This window comes from Agrilus planipennis, unplaced genomic scaffold (assembly GCF_000699045.2).
Source record: "Agrilus planipennis isolate EAB-ADULT unplaced genomic scaffold, Apla_2.0 scaffold153, whole genome shotgun sequence".
In the NCBI taxonomy this organism is placed as follows: Eukaryota; Metazoa; Arthropoda; class Insecta; order Coleoptera; family Buprestidae; genus Agrilus; species Agrilus planipennis.
In genome coordinates, this window is record NW_020438996.1 from 745,935 (window position 1) to 770,662 (window position 24,728).

Consider the following 24,728-nt stretch of genomic DNA (forward strand, 5'->3'; position numbering starts at 1 on the left):
ACAAATAGAAATTTTTTAGATATGTATGTATTGTTCAAAGTGGAAAATTGATAATAACCCAGTCAACGAGGTTCTATTTCAATCAAAAATTTTATTCAAATATTTTGATTAATATTAGTTTAGGGTTAAACAGTAAAAATTGTGCTGGAATGAGGAGGTAGTATTAGAAACTGTATGAGTACAGAGAATATTGTGACAATAAGGAAAAGGTGAAATTTTTACATGAAGGACGTTAGGGAAATACGAAAGTTTGCTCAGGATATAAAACAGTAGAGATGCTTGTCCAACCAATCTACGGACTAACGACGCTATAATGATGATGACCAATCGTCAAATATCAAATATCTAACTGGGGCAAAACAATTTTTTTCGAATTCATGAGAAATTCCTGCAAAAAATAGATATTTTAATTTTTTCCAATTTTGTCTAAAAAATTTAATGTTTTTGAGCCTTTGATATCGGATTATACTGGAAAGCTAAATTTAATATTAGATTTAGTACAAATCATAACCTAGTTTGGTGGATTAAACCATGGTTGGTTTAAATTCCTTATTTTCATTTTGACCCTTTTTCAACTTCATTCGACAATCGGTTATATTCGTGAATCCTCCAAGTGTATTCTGTACAGTAGACTGCTGCAGACATTCGTATTATGCTTATTGATCAGCTTCTACTTGTTGTTGGAGGTACTGCTGCTGACGTTGTCGGATGTTCTCGTCATAAGACGCGGGTGGAGGTTCCGAGTCCGCGGCGTTGTCCCATTCCGCAGGTCGAAATAGTGGGCGTCCGAATAAAGCGAATTAAGGGAAAGTTCCTTAGGCGGCATTGGTTCGATCCCCTTGATCGAACGGAATTTTGGGCAGATGTTGATCCCAGGTTTTGTATTTGCCTTGTTGTATCTAGGTGTGAAGACCGACTTTTATTTCCTTATTCCACCATTCAGTTGGATTTGCCTTAGTTTGGTATACGGTAGCAGTCCAGTGTTGTGTTCATTTTGTGCAGACGCAAGTCCTGAACCTTCTTGTAAACTGATTTCAATTATCAGTAAGTAGTTGCGAAGCCAATTAGAAACGCCTCAATCCACCGACTGGAAAGGTCCATTATAACTAAAATAACCCTTTTTCCTCGGGCTGTTCTTGCATGAGAACCCATCAAATCCACGGCGCCAGACCCCAAAATTTTTCAGGTTGTCGGGGGCGTATCGGAGAGAGGGGAATGCAATGCCTTTTCGCACACAAGCATATGTGGCATCGTCAAACGATAGACGTCCACGACTCAGAGAGAGCCAATCATAGTAGCGTCAAATACGGCAGGTCGTTTGTCGAATGCCCGGATGTCCCGCTTTGTCGTGAAATTCGTGGAGGAGACGGGCTTGGTCTGAGTAGGGAACTACGATAAACAAATTTTCTCCTTTCCTTTTCCAGAATGTGTCGTCCATCAGTCGATGGTACTGGAGAAAGCCCTGATCGTTCTAGAAACAGCTTTCCGAATGATTTTGAAGGAAGTCAGCGTTGTTTCAATTGTTGGAGGTTGGAATCGGATGATTGGGCTTTGCTGATGGACTCCTTTAAGGTGACTACTTGAATTTGTGTGGCAGTTGTGGTGAAAGTGTTTGCAGTATCTTGTTGGTCAGGTGGTTATTGCAATCTTTTCCCAGGAATTGGAGTAAACAATAATGTCATCAAATATACCAGAAAGTCTGATGTAACCAGCAAGAACTTCTTGACTTATTGTCCTCTGGAAAATAACCGAGGCTAATTTTAGACCAAATGGCATCACCCAAAATTGAAAACAACCTCCATCCGGGGCAGTGAAGGCGGTGAGTGATCGGGAATCGGGATGTTCTGAGATTTGCCAGTAACCCGATTTGAGATCGATTGTGGAGAATATACTCGCCTTTCCAATTTCTTTGAACGTTTCATGGATTGTTGGCAATGACGAAACCTCGTCTTGGGTAAGGGAATTAAGGCGGCGAAAGTCCACGAAGGATCGAAGTTTGCTGTGACGAGCGAGTTATAAGGAGAACTGCAAGGTGCGATCACCCCGTTCCTAAGCATCCTCAGAGCACCGGTACAGAGAAAAGCGAAACAGTTCCGACAGGATGAGGCGAATAACGTGCTGCGTAGTCTGCGACGGAGTGGTTTGTTTATGGAAATTTTAAGTTTTGCAGTACGGGTCGTCACTCTGGATTCAATAGACTGTTTTTCCTGCATCTTTACCGAAATGTATATATCTTGTTTCGAAGTAGAAAGTGACATGTTTTTCTGTCAGCCACTGAGCTGCGATACCAGCACTTTCCATCTCGCTTCTGTTGACAAGTTGTACTATGACGCTGCTAGGTTCTGCTTGGGAACAGGTTTTCAAGATACTGGATTTCGTAAAATTTTGAGGCCCCGGTGTCGATCACGGCTTGGACAGGATGTTGTGATATTTTTTCATTGTTATATTTTGCAGCTTATTGAAGCAGGCCCTTATTGCTTTGGATGAGTGGGTCGGACAGGATTTTCCTCGGACTGTCTCCAATTCCCGACGACGTAAGAGCTTGGCTTGATCGTCTGTCCTGTAAAACTGGACACTCTATGGAAATGTCTTTCAGGGCAGAAATGACATTTGGGCACCGTTGATGGAGACAGCGTCTTCGGAGCGTTAGACGACACCTTTATCTCCTTTCGCTGGCGAATAGGCGTGGTAACACGAGTATTTGTGAGATCTATCTCTGAAGCCCTTTCGAGAAATTCGTCCAGGTTTTGCAGTTTAGCAATTCGTGGAAAATACGAATGGAAAATCATAAGAGCTCGATTACCTGCTAGACAGACTACTCCTCACTCTTTATTGGTTACAGTCATTAAGAGCTGTAACTTGTTCATGAGAAACAGCTTGGTGTCATCCTTGCTCCCCTGTTCTTGTCTGTATAGTTAAGCTGTTAGAGAGGTTCTTTTTATGCGAGCCCCATGTTCTGAGCGTCACTTGATTCACTATTGGTTTTCGTACACACCATTTATTTACACCAATTTAAAAAAATATACATACAGCCAGCAACGATCAACGATGATAAGATAAAGATATAGAAACAGTAAAAAGGTTGAAGCAAAAAACATGTATACAACAAAAATTCTGTGATTTGTCTAAGTGGCTAGAGCTCCATCTCCCTTGCCGCTGGTGGGTGGAATGTCGGAGATAGTCAAACAACAACAGTAATGCCCGTAGTGATCCCCCTCACCCTTGCAGTTGGTGTATGAAATGTCAGAGATGATTTTTGCTTGTTGTAAGACTGGTATTTATACCACCTTGGGGTAGAAAAGGGGGTGGAAAATAGAGAGGTTGACAGATAATTGAAATAAAGGGTGTTTACTACATGTACGGTAAAATTTCAAGTAGTTTCTTCCTAAGCTACTGTAAGAATATTTTACCATTTAATTATTCCTGGAAATGTGATTTTTATTTCGTATGAGATCAAGCGTCTACGTGATTCACTTTTGCTCATCAACACTTCTTTAATAATTACGCTGGAACCAGGAGGGGCTACGCCCCACCGCATTCCCGTTGGACCCCACCTTGAGTACCCTTTGCTGCCCTCTTGGATGGCCTCTTGTTCTTGTAGAAGAAGCTTTACATATAATTTATAGGAAATTAAATACGTTGAATGTCCAAAGCCTTACATCTCTGAGGCAAAATAGATTTCTAAAAATTTTCAGAAAACAACAAACATTTTAAAACCTATAAATAATAATTGCAAACGAAAGCATGACATAAAAATTTAATTCTTTAATATTATCTTTCCAGAACGATTTAATCGACGAAGTTTTGCTGGAAAATGTAAAGAAGGCGATGAAAACTGTACAATGAAGATTACTTCCTCTGTTAACTAAATTGCTAATGATAAAATAAACCGTTTTACATCCTTTTATTTATCTGATAGACAATTAGCACATAAATTTCATTAAAAATATACCAAACTTACGACGAGGACAGCAATAACCTAAAATAGAGAAAATAAAGTAATTAGTGCACTTTATGATAACTAATGTTAATACCTGTCCAATGAATGCAAGGAAAATGAATACAATAAGTAACTGAGATTCCCAGTAAAGATAGATCCCTAAACGATCTAAACAGCCTGGACGATATAAAAACTTTTTTGTTAAATCCACCTGAAAATAATCTCAATTTCAATTCTCATTTAATTACAATAAATGTAAAAGAATTTACGTAGCATGAGTTAGGAATTTCGAGATTTAGACTGGTCCAGTCGGAATAGTTCGTAACACCACAGCATTTGAGTCTATTTTGTGTTAGATCCCATGCATATTTATATTGTTGATTATTTTTATATGACGTTGCAGTTTGGTAGAGTGTTTTGTTAATTGTATCTCGAAAAGGACATTGAAGAAAGACAGCCGGTACCTGTTCTTTGTCTAACTTCAGTTGCTTTTTAGTCAATAGTCCCATCGTTATCGAAGCTGAAGATAAACCCACGGCAAACACCAGAATAATTATAAGCTAAAATATTTTAAAAATGTCAAAATAAATTCGTGAGATCATTGAATGGTTTACCAATGGAAAAAATACGTAATTTTTTTTGTTGTTATGCGCCATCCATAATAACCAAAAGCCAGGTAAGTTTAAAAGTGCCGATATAAAACTGGATACGTTCATCATAAGTTGAGTATTACCTTCTGTAACTATGACAAATGGCATTCGGTATATCATAGACCAAGAACAAACGCTGCATGTTGCTATACTGCAAACCTACAAAATGTACATAGAAAATAGTTCTTTAATACTAATAAAAAGTTTCGTCGAAAAGTATATACAATATAACTCGATCATAAGGATAACAAAGGGATTTATGAAATACTTATAGACAATTTATGTAGTTTCGGAAAAGTAAATAGTGAAATAATCACTATCATGATATTTTCTTTTTTGTAGTCAAATTAAACTCTTGTAATCTTAACAATATTTTAGTAATTTCAATGAGCAAAATTTGTTGCCTTGTAAATCAATTTTGTCAATATGATATTTGATGCTTACCAGAGCCGAGATCTCGGCAATTTGAGAAATATTTTGAACAGTTAGATGTTACAAAAAAGTTACAGACTGGAATATATCCACTCTTATTTGTAGCGTACGTGTATACTCATGGACCTTTTCAGAAAGTCGTTTTGTACAAAATTTGTAAAATTTATCAATTCTAATAAAATAAACCCAGTTCGGTGACAATGAAGAAATAAATACATTATTTATTGCTAAAAAACAACCAAGAATCAGAGTTTTTCTAAATGTCCGTAAATTATCATTAAAACATTTTTTTTACTAAAACTAGGTGAGTGTAGTTCTTGTCGAGTTCGAAGTTTTGTTTTAAATTTTACAGAAAATGAAAGCTTTTTGTAATAATAACTTGTTTCTAAAAGAAAGAGTTTTTGTAGATTTCGATTTACTTCCCGAGCACCTACAGAAATGTCTTTGGACGTAAAAAGAGTTGTACTAATGTCTGCAATTAGTGCTCGTATTGCCAAATAATTGCAAATTTCCGAAAAAGTGACCAAAAGTTTTTTTTTTTGGACCTCAAACACTTTGATTATCCTTTTAGTTTGAGACTGTTTCGCATTAACAGCGCTGTCAGCCGATAGCTTACAAAAAAATATTATTTTACGACCCTTTATATTTGAAATTTTTTTTTTTTCAAAATCGGCACTCCCCTATATTAGTTGAAGACACGATTTAATATAAACAATATTTCGCAATCATTGGCCAAGCATCATTTACTATAAGCCAAACGAATTGACAGAACTGTACAAATTTAAGTAATAGAGGAGTTTTAGATAAAAAAATATTGTAACTGTATTTATCTTTAACTATGTTCTCTTCTTTAAATAAAATGTAAGCATGGATGTAAATGAATACATTCGATGTACCTAATAAATTCTTTTAAGTATTTAAAACTTCTACATTTTTATTGTTTTAACTGCCAGATAGCTAAAATTTTAACAGCAGTGTATTTTTACTTGCACAAACAGTTTGTTTTTTTGTTGTAATATGGTGTTATGAGGATACCTCAACTTGTCAACTGTCAAATTCTTTTTATTTCTAAGTCGCATCATCTAGATTGATTGTACCACATTTAGATCTAATCTAGGAGTGAATTCTCCAGTAGGTAATTTAGCAAATAAATATGCTTTGGATTTATTTACAAAACTGTATTTATCGTGTGGGATGTCTTTTGGTCGTTTCAAGCGGCGCGTTTAAAGTGCATAAACATAAATAAGCACGAATTTCGATTATGTTTATATTATTAAGTATTAAATTATCTTAATTACATATAGAAAACATTTTAGAAGTAAAAGTATAGAGTCTAGTTTTCTTTTGTATTTTTGTAATTGCAACTAGCGTATTTCTAATAAATAAATAAATAAACATCCCACGTCTTCAATGTTGTAAAAGTTTATGTTTATGAAAAATATTCCTTCATCTAAATCGCATTCTCTTAACCCTTCATATACATGATAGCCGCATCAGAAATAATATTGTAATGTTCGTGGGTTTAACAAATTAAATTTTAACAAGAAAACTATTTATTTACGTTCTGCAGCCGTCCAGAGAAGTCTCGTTTTCTTTGAACGGTTTAATTGTTTTCCCGGAACACAGTTACGACACACACGTTTACAGATACGGCGCACATGACGAAAAGCGCCCGCGGCTAGTCGGCGAATCGATAAGCCGCTCACACACACGTATGCCCGATCGCACACAATCACGCTCGTGGTCGCTACATTGCCCCCTACTTAAGAATGTTTCGTCCCGAAACATTTTTACTTTCCGTTTCGCAGGATCATGCCGGAATCTGCAATTCTCGCCTTCACGACATCCACTCTGGGAATAGAAGTAACAGTCCACGGTCTTCTCATGATTGGTCCGATTCGGGTTATTACTGCAAACCAAAATGTCTATTCCAGTACGGTGGAACAGGACTTCGATCATATTCCGTACGATCCTCCAATCTAAGTTATCCAGTCCACAACCAAGCTTCGGAATCGGCAGCTTCTGTAGGTTATTCTCCAGAAGATGTCTGCGGAGTTCTATTACTGCGTCCCAAAGTGGGACCCGCCACATCGATTGCGATTCGTTCGAAGGGGTCACCGACATTGTAATGACGCATTGGCGCCCTTCGCCTTTTCTGTGGTCCATTACTCGCAGCACAGGTGGTACACTTCTTACACCAATCCTTGACATCTTCCTTACAGTTCACCAAATAAAATCGCTCTCGAAATTTCCCAAGCGTCTTATTTACTCGAAAATGGCCACCAGATGATCCCTCATGAAGATACTGCAACACCTCTCTAACCTTGTTTCGAGGAATAACCAGTTGCTTAATATCTACCTCTCCATCTGGACTTTCGACAACACGCTTCAGAATGCCATCCTCCAATACTATTGAATCCCACTGAGCCCATAACGATTTAGTACTTGGGTACAGGAAGGAACTTGCTGCCACGTTGGCCGTTTTCCGTCTTTTTTCCATGCCATTATCTTCTTCAAGTCCGGGTCGTTTTCTTGGTCGTATTTTATCAAAATCATATTCCTGTACCTTCTCAATCCATCGAGCTACCTGGCCCTCCGGATTCTTGAAGTTCAGAAGCCACTTTAAAGCTGCATGATCGGTGCGTAGGGTGAATTTTCGTCCATACAGGTATTTATAAACATGTTCTACACCTTTGACTACAGCCAGCATCTCTCGCCTAGTGACGCAGTAGTTTCTTTCGGCTTTTGATAAGGTCTTGCTAAAATAGCCGATTACCTTCTCTTGGTAATCTTGTACCTTGAACGGCTCCCATTCGCACATAGCTTGCGTCGGTCTCCAAAATGAACATTCAATTGGGCCGAGGATATACCCCCGGGCTGTGATTAATGCCTGCTTCAAAGTCTCAAATGCCGTTTGACAATCCGAATCCCAATGAAATTTGCGGTCACTTTCGGTTAAACATGTCAAAGGTTTGACAATATTGACGAATCCACAAACATAGCGACGATAATAATTGCACAATCCCAAAAAGCATCTTATGTCGTGCACATTTTCAGGCACTGTCCATTCATTCACGGCCTTTATCTTCTCTGAATCCACGGCCACAATGATACAACATGAGCCAAGTAAGAAACTTCCTCGCGGAAAGGTGGCACTTTTTCGGGCTGAGTTTCAAATTGGTCTCGCGTAACCGCTTGCAAATTCTGTAGATGTACATTAAAGGCGCTTCCAACCAATTTGATCACTCAAGATTTTCTCCATCAACCTTTCGAACGTCGCCGGGGCATTGCATAAACCAAAAGGCATAACTGTAAACTGCCAAAGGCCCGTGCCGATCGAGAATGCGGTCTTTTCCTTGTCGGCAGTATCTAAAGCAACTTGCCAGTATCCGCTCTTCAAGTCGAGTGTGGAAAACATTTTCGAACCAGAAAGCATCTCCAAGGTGTCATCAATCCGTGGTAGTGGATAACTATCTTTCTTAGTTACGTTGTTGAGCTGGCGGTAATCCACACAAAAACGGGTTGTTCCATCCTTCTTCTTTACCAATACTACCGGTGATGTTCATGGACTTGAGGATGGCTCAATTATGCCGGTCTCCTGCATTTCGTGGATTATTCGCTCTGCTTCTTCCTTTTTGACCAGGAGTAATCGTCTAGGTCTTTCACGAATTGGCTGCGCATTTCCGGTATTGATCTTGTGTTTTACGATATTGGTCCTTCCCCTACTATTCTTGTTAGTCTCAAAGACGTCGGCATTCTGACAAAGTGGATGTTGCACTTTGCATTTCTGCTCACTGGTTAGATTCCTACAATGTCTGTCCATCACTCCACTTATTTCAACAGGTACTGTTTCAGAATTTACCTTTCGGGTTACAGCCTCCTGTCTATCTTTGTTGAAATAGAATTCTTCGCCATTTAGTCTCAAAAGGCGTCTTCTTAAATTTATGTCAAAATCGTATTTTTGTAAAACGTGCAGCCCAAGAATTACGTCATCTTCAATATCTGCCACAAGCACTCGATGGTCAAAGACAGTCTTACCGATTTCAAGTGAGGCGTCAGCTTCGCCATGAACAACCGCTTTTTCTCCGGTTGCCGTACGCAGAACCCACTTAGTTGACACGACCTGGTTAGAACCGTCAATTACGCCGGCTTTTACTATGCTCCTAGTGGCCCCAGTGTCCAAAAGAAACACGCATCTTCGGCCATTTATTTTTCCACCTAGGAGTAGACTGTCATTCTGGTGCTTCAAGGTCTTCGTAAATGTGATAAATTCGGGGTCTTTTTGTCCGTGGGTCAACGTTTGCCCCGTTACGTCGACCCTATCTAGTTTTCCTGCTGTTGACGGCGAGTACTTGGGGAAGGATTACTTTTCCTACACTGCCTTCTCGTGTGACCTAGTTCGCCGCAATTCCAACATCTTAGCCTTCGTGTTTCTTTATCGAACGTGGATATGATTCTGCAGACGGTTTCTTCTAGAGATTCTGACGAATCCGTTTCTTCACACAGTAGCCGAACCCTTCCCTGTCTGCTATATGTCCGTTTAACAGTTTCGTACTCCAATGCACGAGCCGATGCATCAGCTAGCGTCTTAGGTCGGTCAAGGCGTATTCGTTGTTGGGTGTCACTGTCCCGAAGTCCATCAGTAAATGCCTCCACTGCCAACCTTTCCATTAATTCTTCTGGAGTATTAGGATAGGCCAGTCGGGACAGTCTCGCAATATCGGCCTCGAATTCTTGTAGGGATTCCGTTGGTTTCTGCTGACGGGTTTTCAGTTGGATGTGATACACCGCTGTTTAATGAGCCTAGCGTAGCCGTAGCGCAACTCCAACCGTTTTACCAACTGTTCGTAATGCGCCAACTCTTCCGGGGAAAGGGTGTTCAAAATGTCAGGAGCCCAGTTATTCGCCTTAGCAGCCGCGTCGAATTGCTTGTGGTATGTGGCCCATGAGGACTATCCATCAAACGTTGGTGGTTTTACTTGTGTTCTTGACTCTATACCGCTTCCTTGGCTGATTTGGCTGGCTTCGTTGAGTGTACCAGATGCACCAACATCCCCTTCGATTGGTTTTGTCTTTCCATTAAAGATCAATTCTTCCAGCACTTTTATCTTCTCTTCTGTTTCTTGAATATTCTTATTAATTTTTTCTTCCCATGTATCCTCCAAACTTCTACTGTTTTCTTGCAATTTATTTTCCAAATTTTTGTTGTTTTCTTCCAATTCACGTTTCATCTTTTACTATTTTCTTCCAATTTATTTTCAAACTTTTGCTTTTTTCCTCCAATTCACATTTCAGACTTTTACTATGTTCCTCCAATTTTTCAAACTTTTACTGTTTTCTTCCAATTCACGTTTCAAACTTTTACTATTTTCTTCCAATTCACGTTTCAAAATTTGACTATTTTCTTTCAATTCACGTTTCAAGATTTGCGTCAATTCATCTTCGAAAAGGAACGTTTCAGGATCGTGACCATCCTTTTTCAACGCCTCCGCGAGCCGCCATTGAAGTTCCGGTTTGTTACCGCTTGTCGCTACATCCCGTTCTTCCAATTCTCTTCTTAGCTCGACTACTTTTAATTCGTACAACTTCTTTGCCATTGTAGTGTCTTTTACTCAACCCCACACCTGACACCAGTTGTAATGTTCGTGGGTTTAACAAATTACATTTTAACAAGAAAACTATTTATTTACAGTAATTACTATTAAACTTAAAAACACTATTAAATTATTACTAAACTTCGGTAATTATTCTATTTATTTACACTACTATTACTATTCACTGTTTTATTTATTTCACTTCTATCACTGTCAATTTATCTCTTGACTCACTTCTGCAACGGTCAATTTATTTCTACTCTACTTCGGCGATCGTCTCTTCCTTTTTATACTCCCTTGCGCCTCCTTTCGGGAACGTTCTCCAGCCGTCCAGAGAAGTCTCGGTTTTTTTTTTAACTGTTTAATTGCTTTCCCGGAACGCAGGTACGACACACACGTTTACAGATACGGTGCACNGTTTTAGGGAAATGCGAAGTTTAGCTCAGGATAGGAAAGAGTGGAGGTACGTGTCCAACCAGTCTTAGGACTGATGACCTTATGATGATGATGATGATGATTATCCAAATCCAGATACCATATTCCGAACGTAACAGGTACCTATCTATGTATATTGAAATTTTTGGTTAAGACTTGTCACGGAAAAGATGCTTACAACGTGTAATGGTAGATATCTTTCCCTTTTTGTAATCGGTGATTTCTTTCACATATAAAATCTTGGATGTCTAATATAAAAGCCGCGATTCTTAAACATTATTAGTTGTAAATCAGGTACACGAATAAACATGTAGCCGATCAATGACATCGGAAAAGTCAATTATATATTATGTCGGATAGAACGTAGGTACATATGTGTCCTTGTAACTTGCAAGTGTCTTGGCAGAATCTAATGATACATTTGTGGAATACGTGGGACCTTGTAACCGATGACCCCTCCCCCTTCTCATTTTGTAATGGAAACGGCCAAAACACACTACTGAATTGGATTATTACTTGCAAAAAAACAGCAATAGAACATTAATAATTAGTATTATACATAGACAATACATTGCATTTACTTGTATGTGCAGTCGTTGGGACTTTTTTAGAACAGATGGATCGAAAACGATAGTGGTGGTAGGACGTTTTCGATAAATAATATATTCAGTGCGTATACAGACAGTTATCGTTCTACAGCTCGTATTTTTATTACGTTGCAATTCCAACATCCTATTTCAGTTTTTTATTCTATATAATTCAATATGATTTTTATTTGAATTAAACTTGTGTTCATGTAAATAAATTGTACCTATATACGACATTCACTAATCATCATTCTCTCCAGCCAACCTCACTATCACAATGTCCATTTGCTACCCAATGTATTTTAAATACCTAACAGTTTCACTTAAATTATTTTCAAGTAATCTTCTACACAAAAAATATTAAAAATTGAATTTACAATCGATCAGTTGGTAAATATTATTGGCTAAAGTTAAATGTAAAATGAATATTTGCCTAAATCAAACATATAAATGTTTGACGTTGAACAAAATATATCCTCAAATACTGATAAGACGGTATGCTGTGAGCAGTTCAATTGTTAATTCAAACATGGGCAACAACATCAATATATTAGTGAAAAGTATTTAACTTTTTACTTATAAATTGTTAAAAATTATGCAAAATGACATCCTGAGATATTGATTTAGTAGGTAGGTACTCCTTTTTCCACACTTTCGTAAACTATGTGATTGACAGCAGATTGGCCCCAGCGCTATTATCATATTTATACATACTAAAATGCAACAAAGGGTAAATTTACGTCGCTAAAACCACATTTAAGAAGACGTCATCTTAACTATAAATGTTTTTATGTCGGTTGGCGTACAAAAGAAAACCAAAACTATAAAAAATAATATTTATATAGCTACCAACCATTTAAACGACTTTTACTGCATTATACTGATAATGCGATTAAAAAAAGATGTACTTATTTGTACTAATAGGTTTAACTTGCCAGTAATAAAATTGCACAGGTGCAAAGAAAGAACGCAGTCGATGGAACATCTCTTACTAAATCGGTTCTTCCTGGATATGGATTTCGCCTTTGTGTCAATCGATTCCATGGAAATACTACAGAAATTGACTCAATAGATTGACTGTTGATTGCCGGATTATCCCCTGATTCTCCAATCTAAGATATTTTAACTACATACATTTTGACAACACAATTTTATTTCGTACTTACTTGTAATTTATTTTTTGAAGAACGATTTTCTTCCAATTTTGACATTTTTATAAATTCAAATAAAAATATTCTTACTAGATTGTCAAAATTTTATATAAAAGAAAAAGTGTGAATACGAATAATTAAAGATGAACATCGAATATTAACTCATCAATAAGGAGAATGTTTAGGTATGGAAGAAAATAGAATAAAAAAGTCACATAAAAATATTATATTAATTAAATTCATAAAAAAATACAGTGATCTCAAAAAAGGTAAAACAGTTAAAAATACTGACAGGTAATAAAACTAAAACAGTTTGTTTAGTAAGGCTTTACATATTACAAGTTCCTCTAATATTTCTTTAAGTACAACTTGGAGAAGTACCTAAAGCAGTAACTTTGTGTTGGTGTTTTGGTCTATTCTATTAATTTGAATAGGGCTATCGAAAATATCATTCCCACGATCTGTAACATAAATAAAATTTTAAGTACCTAATATCTAACTTTATTGCGAATTATTTTTCGGTAGATACAGTTAAATGGTTAAAGATATGGGTTGTTCTAGTTTTAGGGAAATGCGAAGATTAACTCAGGATAGGAAAGAGTGGAGGTGCGTGTCCAACCAGTCTTAGGACTGACGACCTTATGATGATGATGAGATATAGTTTTAAGGAATGTATTGAAAGTATACCATTAAGCAAGCAACTCCAATTCCCGCTCCACCTATGACAGCTGCATGATCTTTAACAAAATCGACAGTAACGTTAAGGCAACCTCTTTGGTATAATGTGAATGAATTTTGTTGTTCAAACATCAATTGACATCTCTGCCTTTTTCCTTCAACTGGTTCTTTGCAGCAAGAGTCGGGAATATTGTTCTGCCAATCCCTAAAAATCGCTTTGGAAATTATTTAAAGAACGTGTGTTACCCATCAAAATTTAAAACCTGTACGAATATATCCCACAACACTGAAGGCGATGTTGAGTTTCGTCCCAGGCATTGGTAACACTTTTTACTCTACCATATGATGGAATAGAACTGACCATTGCATTTCTCATTGTGATCCCAACTTTTTCACGAAAAACGTAGCCCAGAATCCCCCCAAGTAGCATTGTTACAAAAACGATGAAAATCACAATGAAATACTAGAAACAATTAATTCATATGTAAAGTTGTCACATAATTAAAACGAGAGTTTCTACTTACCGTCATTAACATGCATCTCACTTCTTTAATAGCCCCAAAACACCCAAAACAGGATACAAGAGATATTAAAATTCCTGTAATTAGTAACACATAAATAGCTCCAGAATACAAATTTGTCCCAAGTAGCTCATTGGCGAATGATTTGTCGACAATTGTCCAAATTGTTAGTCCCACTATCACAACAGCTCCAATCTGAAGATGTCAGGAAAAACTTAAAGAAGCTTTTTTATTACTTGTTAATTAGAAAAAACTATCATTCTTGCTTGACCCGTAATAATTACAATGATTTATATACAATAAGTATAAGAAAAGATTGTTATGAAATACGACCTTCTCAGTTCAATCAAAGCGTTTAGAAGAAAGATACCACATAAATTTACCATGAAAGGCTACGTAGCTACTACTTATGTACGTTAAAATCCGTACGTACATGTACCTACTGGAGGTAAAATAAAATTAATAAGTCAAGTAAACTGATAGTTAATAAATAATTTAAAGTTTCTTTATATGGACATTTCACTTACGAAAATTATGAGATTAATAATAAACAATCCATATTTCATAAAATTTCCACAACCATCCATTCGGCTTCCAAATGCCATCCTAGGTACCTACTAAAGTACAGCTCTGGAAAAAGAAAAATTATTTAAAATTAAAACCTTGGTGCATTTATGTATGCCTTAATATTTACTTTAATAAACAGTAATAGAGATTTAACAATCATTATCTGTTATTTATTAGAATTCAATTGTACATAAAAACTTCAATCCTTCCTTCAAATACAGAAAAATAAGTTTTATATTTGTCAGTTATTAAAACTAAACATTACTTTCAATTTTACTAAAGCTAAAATTTGAAATAATCCTCCGTCTTTTAAAACGTTGTCAACTAATTTACGTATATTTATCTGAGGAAAATTTTGATTATTAAACGAATGATCATCATCATTTTTGTTATTGAAATTTTGTGATATTGTTTTGTAATTTCCTTTTGGTAAGTGTATGCTCAATTTTTAATTACGTGGTATAACGATTAATTACTGATATAACCAACGATAAGTACTATTTATTCTTATGCTTCTTTATCAATTTAAATAAAGAACATAAACAATAAAATTCAATATACATTGTCTGCCAAACAGTTGTAAACGAGAAAGCAAAAACATTTGAAAGTACAGCTGTGTGCATTTTTGCCTTCAAATGTCATCGAATACAAAGCTGGTTCGTAAAATATAAAAAAAAGAAAAACAGAAGAAAACAAGGAAAAATGCTTATTGGAAGACGTTAAAGCGTTAGAAACCATATACTAATAATAGAAAATATTTCTTGCTGATTTGTGAAGGTGATACTCAAGAAAAATTCAGGCAATTTGGATATATTTTAGCTTTTTAGGCAACCCTAAACTTTATTCGTTAATGTATTCAATAAGTTGTTTTTAATTATTATGAATGAATTAGCTTTTTTTGTGATAATTAGTAATACTTGTCGTCTTTTTTATTCTGTAGAGACGTCCGAAGTTCTTTTTTAAGGGGTAACTATTTTAACTATTTTTGATGTTGACCGTTTAATATAGGAAATATTATATATGTTAGCGGAGGGTGGAATTTATGTTGGCGCAGNGTTAAGTGCACGGTGAGGCGTGTACCTCTGAACTTCATACAAAATAGTAATGTCCATAAGTGAAATATGAAGTTAAGTGCACGGTGAGGCGTGTATCTCTGAACTTCTTACAAATGATAATGTTAATGCTATAAGAGAATTAAAAGCAGGCTGAAGTACTATGTGTCCTTTTATTTTCGTATTATACTTCACATTGGTCTAAATAAAAACGCATAATTAACTAGTAGTGTCTTGCAAGAAAAAGTCTGCTTCGCAATGTCTCTAAATTACAGATGAAACGATAATACCAAGTCGCGAGGGCGCTCCATTGCAGGATGGCCGTGTTAGCGGAGGGTGGAATTTATGTTGGCGCAGGGTGGAATTTCCCTGTTCGTAACCTGATTTCATAAGGGCCATCTGGAAACGCACGCATAGACGCAAGATACATTTACGCAACAGGCACTTATCCTGCACCCTGCGGGGGTGATATGGGATAGTCAGTCGTAGAAAGACGGATGTAAAACACGGAGTAGAAATAAATTGTTAAAATTGAGTGTTGTTATTGTTAATAGTTAGTTGTCTTAAAACCAACAATAATAGTATCTTTACATCAGGAGTGGGATTGTTTTCCGCTGCCCTAGAACAAAACCAAAATAAATTATTAAAATGGCTGAAGAGAATCGTTCCTGTTTCGAAAGCGAAGATGCTGTAGTAGTGGATACAGAAAGAGACGAGTCCTCATCACCAAGTCCCAAAAGACTGAAAGTACAATGGCAGGAAACATTGATTAGTTTAATAGCTACGCAACAACAACAGCTTGCTGAGCTAACACGGCAATCAAAGATGACAACTTCGGCATCAGCGTCGCCAACGCCCAGCATTTCCGTAGCTGAAAGTTCCAATGCACAATCGCTCGTAGCTAGTCACATGTACACATCGTTTAAATTGACGGACTACGATCCAGATAAGAGCGCATACTCCATTGAGGAATGGCTGAGCGATGCCCAAAGGCTCAAGGAAGAGTTGAATGTAAGCGATAATTTGATGATAGCGAAAGCCAGTGAAGCACTTAAAAATCGCGGTTATCGCTACTGCTGCGACTGGAGACCCCTGTGCCGCACTTGGGAAAACTTTTGTGATGACCTTACCATTGCTTTTCCTGACCAGGAGACGCCAGGCGCCCGTGCGTATAAGGCCGCCACGCTGAGAAGCCGCGATTGTGACACATTGTGCGAATACGGGAATCAAAAACTGCGGAGCATCAGCAGATTCCATGATCAGCTGCCGTGGAACAAAATATTGAGCATGGTCGAATATGGTTTGGATAACGCAGAGGCACGTTCCACCCTGTATATACAAAAACCCAAGTCGCAACGCGAATTGTTGCAATTACTAGGCAAATTCGATGCACGCTGTACCGAATCATCGCCGATAGAGCAGCTGCAATCACATCAATAACATTCCAAAACTTTCTAGCCTAAGAACGAATACGCATAGCAAGTAGCGCACAAAAGCAGGCTCAGCGGTTTAACACAGTGATATTTTGTGCAAGATTGTTTGATTTGGGAGACCTGATAGCTGTCGAAGATTCTCAACTTGCTGTGGAAGTAAATTGAAGTCTAAGTATAAAGGTCCGTATACTGTCCAAACCCTACTTCCGAACGAGAGGTATGCGTTGCAAAAACGAGGTGGCAAAATTATTGTGGCTGCTCACGAACAATTAAGATGCTGGCCTTCCAATCAGTAAAAGGGTATGTAATATTAAATAGTGTATAACTGCTATTCGAAGTAACATTTAAAGTCAAGTGCACGTATAAGCGTGTACCTCTGAACTTTTTGTAAAATAATTAATAATGTTAATTAGTAAAATATGAAGTTAAGTGCACGGTGAGGCGTGTACCTCTGAACTTCATACAAAATAGTAATGTCCATAAGTGAAATATGAAGTTAAGTGCACGGTGAGGCGTGTATCTCTGAACTTCTTACAAATGATAATGTTAATGCTATAAGAGAATTAAAAGCAGGCTGAAGTACTATGTGTCCTTTTATTTTCGTATTATACTTCACATTGGTCTAAATAAAAACGCATAATTAACTAGTAGTGTCTTGCAAGAAAAAGTCTGCTTCGCAATGTCTCTAAATTACAGATGAAACGATAATACCAAGTCGCGAGGGCGCTCCATTGCAGGATGGCCGTGTTAGCGGAGGGTGGAATTTATGTTGGCGCAGGGTGGAATTTCCCTGTTCGTAACCTGATTTCATAAGGGCCATCTGGAAACGCACGCATAGACGCAAGATACATTTACGCAACAGGCACTTATCCTGCACCCTGCGGGGGTGATATGGGATAGTCAGTCGTAGAAAGACGGATGTAAAACACGGAGTAGAAATAAATTGTTAAAATTGAGTGTTGTTATTGTTAATAGTTAGTTGTCTTAAAACCAACAATAATAGTATCTTTACATATATTATAAGAATATATACAAGGGCTTTGAAATGAATATGCTATGTCAACGTCCCAAATTTTTCTTTCGCCCATCACACATTCTCCACCTCCTCATAATCGTAGTTGTCTTCATCACGACTACATTGGTCACACTATGGAGCAGCGTAGTCCTGCTCCATGCTATTCAGCTTGTGAACTAAAAACCTCGTCCAGATCAGCCGTAACGAGAACGCTCAATCTTGGCACAAGACGCCGCCGTCCACCATGTCCCTCGACCGACTAGCCGTCAAATTGCCACCCTTCACCGCAAGTTTGAGTATGAGCTAGGCAACCTCGACCCTCACTAAGCAGCGGAAGTGCGCGATATCATTGTCAACCCCCCGGCGACCGAACTAAGTACCACCATCAAGGTAGCACTCGTTCGTCGACTGGGCATCTCCCAACAAACACGAATGAAACAACTCTTCGAGCCAGGAGATTTGGGGGATAAGAAAACCACGAAATTTCTGCGCCATCTACGCCGTCTGGCCGGAACCGCTATGTCGGACAATTTACTGCGAACCATTTGGTCAAATCGTTTCCCGCTTAATGTTCAAGCCATTATCGCAACTATGCGGGACATGGGTCCGGATGAAACAGCAGAGGCAGCTGATTGCATCATGGAAGCAATCCAAACGCAAGCCATAGCCGCAGCTAATCCCATGACCAGTTTCACTTCGCAGACTATTAAAATTTAACCAACATGGTACATGCCCTCCAGATGGATCTAAACAACATGAGATGGCACATCGCGGGAAAATTGAAGAACCGACCCCGTTCAAATTATACCCAGACGACGTTCCAACCACAATATTAAGGCAAATGGTCAAAGGAAATGCACACCAACACATCCCACCATGACGGATGAAAACAGGAAATCAATTAGAAAACCACGTATGGCAACGACTGAGGTCCACACAGCGCAACGACGCCTATTTGTATCAAACAGAATCACACATCATAAATTTCTAGTCGATACCGTTGCTGACATCTGCATGTATCCCAAGTCACTAACACTTGTGCCACATCAAAAATCGATGTTCACGCTACAAGCACAAAACTCCACCAACATAGTGACTTATGATACTATTGTTCTGCCTCGCAATTTATGCCTACGAATATGTTTCCCATGGTGTTTTAAGGTTACAAAACCAATCATCATTGCTGACTTCATTATACACTACCAATTGCTGGTAGACTTAAGCGATCAACGACTCCTGAATCGACTCACCCACCTCACCACCTCTGATTAAGTAACCAACTGCAGCCAACCCTCACTTTCGTCACATATACAAAACCGACCACCTCCGTATATCATGATGTACTTCAACATTTTCCCTCATTAATTCGACCCAACGACCAAATCACCACGGACCAAGGTAGACAATTTGAGTCCCAAATTTTCAAGAAGCTGTCGCATTTAATAAACTCAAAACATAATCACCCAACGGCCTACCACCCCTCAACAAATGGTATGGTTGAGCGACTACACCAACTATTAAAAGCCGCCATAACTTGTCATCAGAACAGCAGCTGGACTTCCCAATGTTCTATTAGGCATTCGTGTGGCCTAAAAAAGAGATCTAAAGACAACAGCTGTCGAAATATTATACAGTACACCACTTCGTCTACTAGGCGAATTTCTAGCACCTGATACCAGACAGTCTCTCACCACCACCCAGTCATACGTACAACAGCTTCGCGATCACTTCCAAATTCTACGATCTATAGCTGGAACTGGGCACGGTGAACAGAAATACATTCATCCATAAAGACCTACAATCGGTCGAGTATGTTCTGATTCGACGGGATGGTCCAAAGATCCCACTACAGTTTTCATACGATGATCCATACAAAGGGCTTAAACGAAGCGAGCATTCATTCTTTATTTAACTTCCCAATCAAAGCAAAGCAGTATCTATCCAGAGACTCAAAACAGCGTATATCGTGGCAGATGAACAACATCCTCAATCTACCCCTACAGATAATAAAATTGACAACCGACCAGCACACACAAGCCGGTCCGGTTGTCGAGTACGATTCCCAAGTTACATCCGAACGGGTTAATCAACATCATTCATCACTGGAGGGGGGTCCTGTGGGAACACTCGGTATATCAATATAACAATTTAAAAGTGTAACAATTAAAAAAATACAACACGCTATTGAAGTGAAACTTCTTCAAACACACAAACATACCGGGATAGGGGTTAAGAACCTGCGCCAGACTCGTTATTTTCTGTACGAGAAATTTGCTATTACCGTTTTTAAAGGAATTTTGGTATTTCCATGTTGTATATGTAGGTACATTTCGGGCATAAAGCATCAAGCGAGCACTTTCCATTACTTTTCAGGGACATATGTAGTAATTAATTCATGAGAGATATTCTTTAAGTTGTTTGTTTTTGTATTCACCCCCGTTATCATTGTGCAACACTCGCACACCATGCAAGAATTTACTTTTAATTAATAAAGTGTTGTATTTCTTAAATACTCTAGTGTGTCATTTTTATTTTTAAGAAGATAATTAATCTGTGACAGCATCCTTGAAAATAACAAAATATTTTTTCCTTGTACGGAGGGTTTACTGATAGGCCCGCAGACATCACTGTGTACTATGTCATCTGCTTGTAGTGGTCCTATGGCATTATTATGGAGTGGTGTCCAGGTTTATTTTTCATATATTTATCACTTTATTTCTGCACATTTTCCGTATTTATCTTATATTCAAGAGATGTACATATCACTAATTTATCGTCCTTGTAGGATAATGTTTCACTGTTCTTTCTTACTATTTTATGTCCTTAACTTGTTCCTTGTAACGTTTTTTTTTTTTCGTTTGAAAAATCCCGTTAGTTGGCATGTTAATTATTTTTCTTGCTTTTTCATTTATTATGTGAATTAATATTTTTGTTTTTGCATTCCTCACAACCAGCTGTTTCTATGTTTGGTATAAGGAAAATTCCGATCGCGCTAGATTGAGTGTTTTTCCTCTTCCTTTGGTTGTTATCAATTCTGCTTTTGCGGTCAAGCTCCCGTCCGAGCTGTGGAAATTTCTCTGAAGTATGCTTTCTAAATAAGGTATCGTAACGGATTTCTTGTTTTGATTGGTTGTCCTCATGTCGACGCCAGGATAAGCCTGAGTAGGGCCCCTGACTTCGGGATCTTTTTTCCCGAGCCTTCGTGACGAGAAGAACGACTTGACCTGGTGTGTTAGTCGACTTTCCAATGTGTGTGATTAAATTTTTGTGTAAAAGCCTGATTTTCCATTTGGCTTAATGGTTGTCTGGGAAGCTCTATAGTATTTCATGGTTTAATTTTTTGGAACAATAAAAAGTTAAATATTGTAATTTTTTGCTTTATCGGTATTTTTTATGCATTTTTTATGTAATGGCTACGTGGACAAAATTTTGTTGAGAGTATTAGTTTAAACTANCCTTGGAGGAGATTATGTTGAGAAATAAAAAAAAAAAATTTTTAAAAACCTTGTTTTTCTTGGTCAGGCCGGAAACTTATCAATCCACCCTCGTATAATAATATTTTTAAAAGTATGTTTCTGCTTTGGGACTGTTCATATATTACGTCACGCCGCGAGGGAAAAGCTGACCGTAACGACATATGCCAACAGGGTGAGGGTACATGTGCACACGACTCCAAAGTCTTATTAAGCTGGTAAGTACTTGTTCTTTGCTTTTTTTTGTAAATGATTTTATATTTAAAGAAATTAGTTTAAAATTGACATTTTAACATGACTATTAACAAATTCATAATAAGGGTATGGGGTCATTTAAGTATTACGTAAGCACTTCAGTAAGTCGGGGAGTCTTTGCTTTGCTTATTTTTGATGACATGGGGGCTGGGGATCTGGATGGTGATTAAGTTATTATCATATTGCAACCCTACTTGTCTATCCTTGAAAACGAAATGCATTTTTAGGAGCTTATAACTTCTGCCCATGAATCAATAAAGAAACCAGAACATAAGTGTCATATATTGTATATTATAGAGAAATGTACAGTGAGCAAAAAGAAAAGGAGTGGAGTATATTTGGCTTTAATTTTGTATAATTGGAGCATACGAACAAGACAAAAACATTATGCGTTCACCAAAACTTGTTTAAACTGTGAGAAATATTAAGTAATTCCTAAACAATCGTCATCACCATAAGGTCTTCATCCTAAAGACCGGTTGGATACGCATCTTCACTTATTCCTATCTTGAGCCGATCTTCACATTTTTCAAAAACTCAAGCAATATACATCTATGCAATCCTCACATGCAGCTGTTTCTATATTTGGTATAAGAAAATTTTCTATCGCGCTAGGTTGAGTGTTTTTCCTTTTCCTTTGATTGTTATTATTTCTGTTTTTGCAGTCAACTTCCGGGCCTTCGTGATGAGAAGACCGACATGACTTGGTATGTTGGTGGATTTTCCAATGTGTGCCTGATTAAAATGTTGTGTAAAAGCCTAATTTGCCCTTTGGCTTAATGGTTGTCTGGGAAGCTCTATAGTATTTCGTGGGTTCAATTGTTTGTAACAATGGAAAGTTAAGCATTACAATTTTTGGGTAATTTTTGTGTAATGGTCACGTAGACAAGATTTGGTTGAGAGTATTAGTTTGAACTATTTTAGATAGCTTCGAGCTCTGTTTTAATCAAGGAAATCCAGGAACCCCTGCTTGAGTCTCTCGAGGTAAATTTTTTATAATTATCTTTTGGTTCTTTGCTTTCCCAAAATGGCGCCCGAGTATTTTGTACCGTTTTTATAGTTAGATATAAGACAGTTATCTGTCACAGATTTTTATCAACAGAAAGATGTTGGTATTTTCGCGAACTAAGACGGTAATATCTTGCTACAAAATACAAATTACTAAAAACTGGTACAAATAACAAACAATTGGTATATCTAACATTACTGTGCAGCGGACCTGATTCGATCTAATACCAAAGATGACCCATGCCCCCCTCGCTACGCCACTACAAAGCAAATATAGTCGCATATTCAATAAATTCAATATTAAAGAGCAAAAGAGAACAGATATTCTTCCTAAAAAATTTGGCATTCAAGCCTTGAATAGAGAATATCTAAATAGTCAAACCAGTATCCCCGCCTGTCACGCGGGAGACCCGGGTTCGATTCCCGGCCGGAGAGTACTTTTTTTCTGACAGTAAATGTGTATATAAACATTTTACAAATCTGGAAGTCAAAGGAGATGTGGAGGTAAGGTCCTATACTAACATTTTTGTAGTTTTAGTTGGTTGGTTTATACCGAACACAAGGGAATACTACAAAAACTTGAGTTTATAGTATAGGAACATAAAATCCATAACAAATATAAGAATGAAAGTGGTAGTCACTTGTGCTCATGCTGAAGAACAAACTTTTATGAAATTGAGTTGTGATTATATAAACGTTTATTTTTCACTGTAAACGCAAGTGACTGTCACTGATTGTTGTTCATACACGTATAGTTAAAAATATAGAAACCTATTCTAAGTAAAAGTTGTATGATATAGCGGAAATGCACTGTAACATCGTTATTTTTAAATAGAACCCCTTATTACTTATTGCATTTTTAATTCTCCATAAAAAATAATGTGTTTGTTAACATCTATTGGACCTGGGTCGCATCGTTCTGGAGTTATTTCACGTTTATTGGAAAATTTAACATTTGCAGTGCTTGGCGCCATTTTAAATATCAGAAAGAAAAGGACGTAGAGTTGCGGTTTTCACATTTCATTTCTGGAAGAAACAGTATTTGATGGACACATACATTATGAATATGTAGTATAATATTTATCGATACCAATACACTTAACTCTACTAGAAATAGGTTTCTCTATTTTGAACTATACGTGTATAAATGACCTTTTTTGGCTTAGTGACTCACCCTATATATGTTGCGGATTTTATGTTAGTACACTACATACTTAAGGGTTTTCTGTAGTACCTACTTCCTCGTCCTCGATGTAAAACAACCAACTAAACTACAAAAACGAAATTTAGGTATTTCAGTGACTGGAGTTAAAATTAGCCAATCTTTATCTAAGGTTAATCTAAAGTAAAGAGGCCGTGCTGTTGTTGAAGTTTGTTAGAGTGTTTCTCTTAGATTTTCCCGCATGAAGAAAAAGCCAGTTGTTGGGGCCAATAAGGAGCCTTATCACTACTCTTCATTTATCATTTTGATAAGGAATATTTTTAAATAACAATTCATACACTACTTTCTTGTGTGCCTTCTCTTGCTCAAATACCCAAATAAAAGTTAATAGATCTTCCGTAGTAAAATAATTGACAACACAAAGCCTTATACGAGGGTGGATTGATAAGTTTCCGGCCTAACCAAGAGATGACGCCACTAGGCCTACCTTGAGGTGACATTCTATAGTACCATCCTTGGATAGCTTGTAGCTATAGTTTCAGCCCGATCTCCTTGCTAGTGTAGGTTTGACAGCACGCTGAACAAGACGCCTCTGTGGTTTTCGTAAAAATGGAAAAGCAGGAAAATCGTGCTGTCATCAAATACTTTTATTTGAAGGGGTTAACGCCGAAGGAAATTAAAAAAGAGATGGACTCAACACTGGGGACATCCTCCCCGTCATATTCAACCGTTAAGCAGTGGGTTTCCGAGTTTAAAAAGGGTCGTGTGAGCACCT

At 37.5% G+C, this 24,728-nt stretch overlaps 3 protein-coding genes across 4 annotated transcripts in view; 1 reads left to right on the forward strand and 2 right to left on the reverse strand.

Annotated features, from left to right (window-relative positions):
• LOC108738057 overlaps nucleotides 1-3,922 on the forward strand; it is a 57,927-nt gene extending 54,005 nt beyond the window's left edge. For both annotated transcript variants that reach the window (XM_025975775.1, XM_025975774.1), the window contains exon 20: nucleotides 3,784-3,922. In XM_025975775.1, the coding sequence (XP_025831560.1) occupies nucleotides 3,784-3,846 (63 nt within the window). In that variant the 3' untranslated portion in view covers nucleotides 3,847-3,922. The remainder of the gene's footprint in view (nucleotides 1-3,783) is intronic.
• LOC108738073 (CD63 antigen-like) lies at nucleotides 3,886-12,838 on the reverse strand. The gene is made up of 6 exons (XM_018471302.1): nucleotides 12,805-12,838; nucleotides 12,574-12,750; nucleotides 4,555-4,749; nucleotides 4,210-4,500; nucleotides 4,035-4,151; nucleotides 3,886-3,979 (listed from the first exon to the last, which is right to left on the reverse strand). The coding sequence occupies exons 3-6, from the start codon at nucleotides 4,708-4,710 to the stop codon at nucleotides 3,941-3,943; spliced, it is 603 nt and encodes a 200-aa protein (XP_018326804.1). The 5' UTR covers nucleotides 4,711-4,749; nucleotides 12,574-12,750; nucleotides 12,805-12,838; the 3' UTR covers nucleotides 3,886-3,940.
• Nucleotides 12,839-13,200: 362 nt separating this feature from the next.
• On the reverse strand, nucleotides 13,201-14,639 carry LOC108738058 (CD151 antigen). The gene is made up of 5 exons (XM_018471282.1): nucleotides 14,516-14,639; nucleotides 13,992-14,183; nucleotides 13,731-13,930; nucleotides 13,477-13,672; nucleotides 13,201-13,250 (listed from the first exon to the last, which is right to left on the reverse strand). Exons 1-5 carry the CDS (start codon nucleotides 14,591-14,593, stop codon nucleotides 13,203-13,205), a joined length of 714 nt encoding a protein of 237 aa, XP_018326784.1. The 5' UTR covers nucleotides 14,594-14,639; the 3' UTR covers nucleotides 13,201-13,202.
• Nucleotides 14,640-24,728: the final 10,089 nt, after the last annotated feature.

Coding starts and splice junctions, on each gene's coding strand:
- LOC108738073 (XM_018471302.1), bottom strand. CDS start 4,710: ATGATATACCGAATGCCATTTGTCATAGTTACAGAAGGTAATACTCAA. Junction 4,152..4,209: donor AAATTCCTAACTCATGCTAC/GTAAATTCTTTT, acceptor GATTATTTTCAG/GTGGATTTAACAAAAAAGTT. Junction 3,980..4,034: donor TCCTTGCATTCATTGGACAG/GTATTAACATTA, acceptor TCTCTATTTTAG/GTTATTGCTGTCCTCGTCGT.
- LOC108738058 (XM_018471282.1), bottom strand. CDS start 14,593: ATGGCATTTGGAAGCCGAATGGATGGTTGTGGAAATTTTATGAAATAT. Junction 13,931..13,991: donor TGAGATGCATGTTAATGACG/GTAAGTAGAAAC, acceptor AATTGTTTCTAG/TATTTCATTGTGATTTTCAT. Junction 13,251..13,476: donor TTGGAGTTGCTTGCTTAATG/GTATACTTTCAA, acceptor TTTATGTTACAG/ATCGTGGGAATGATATTTTC.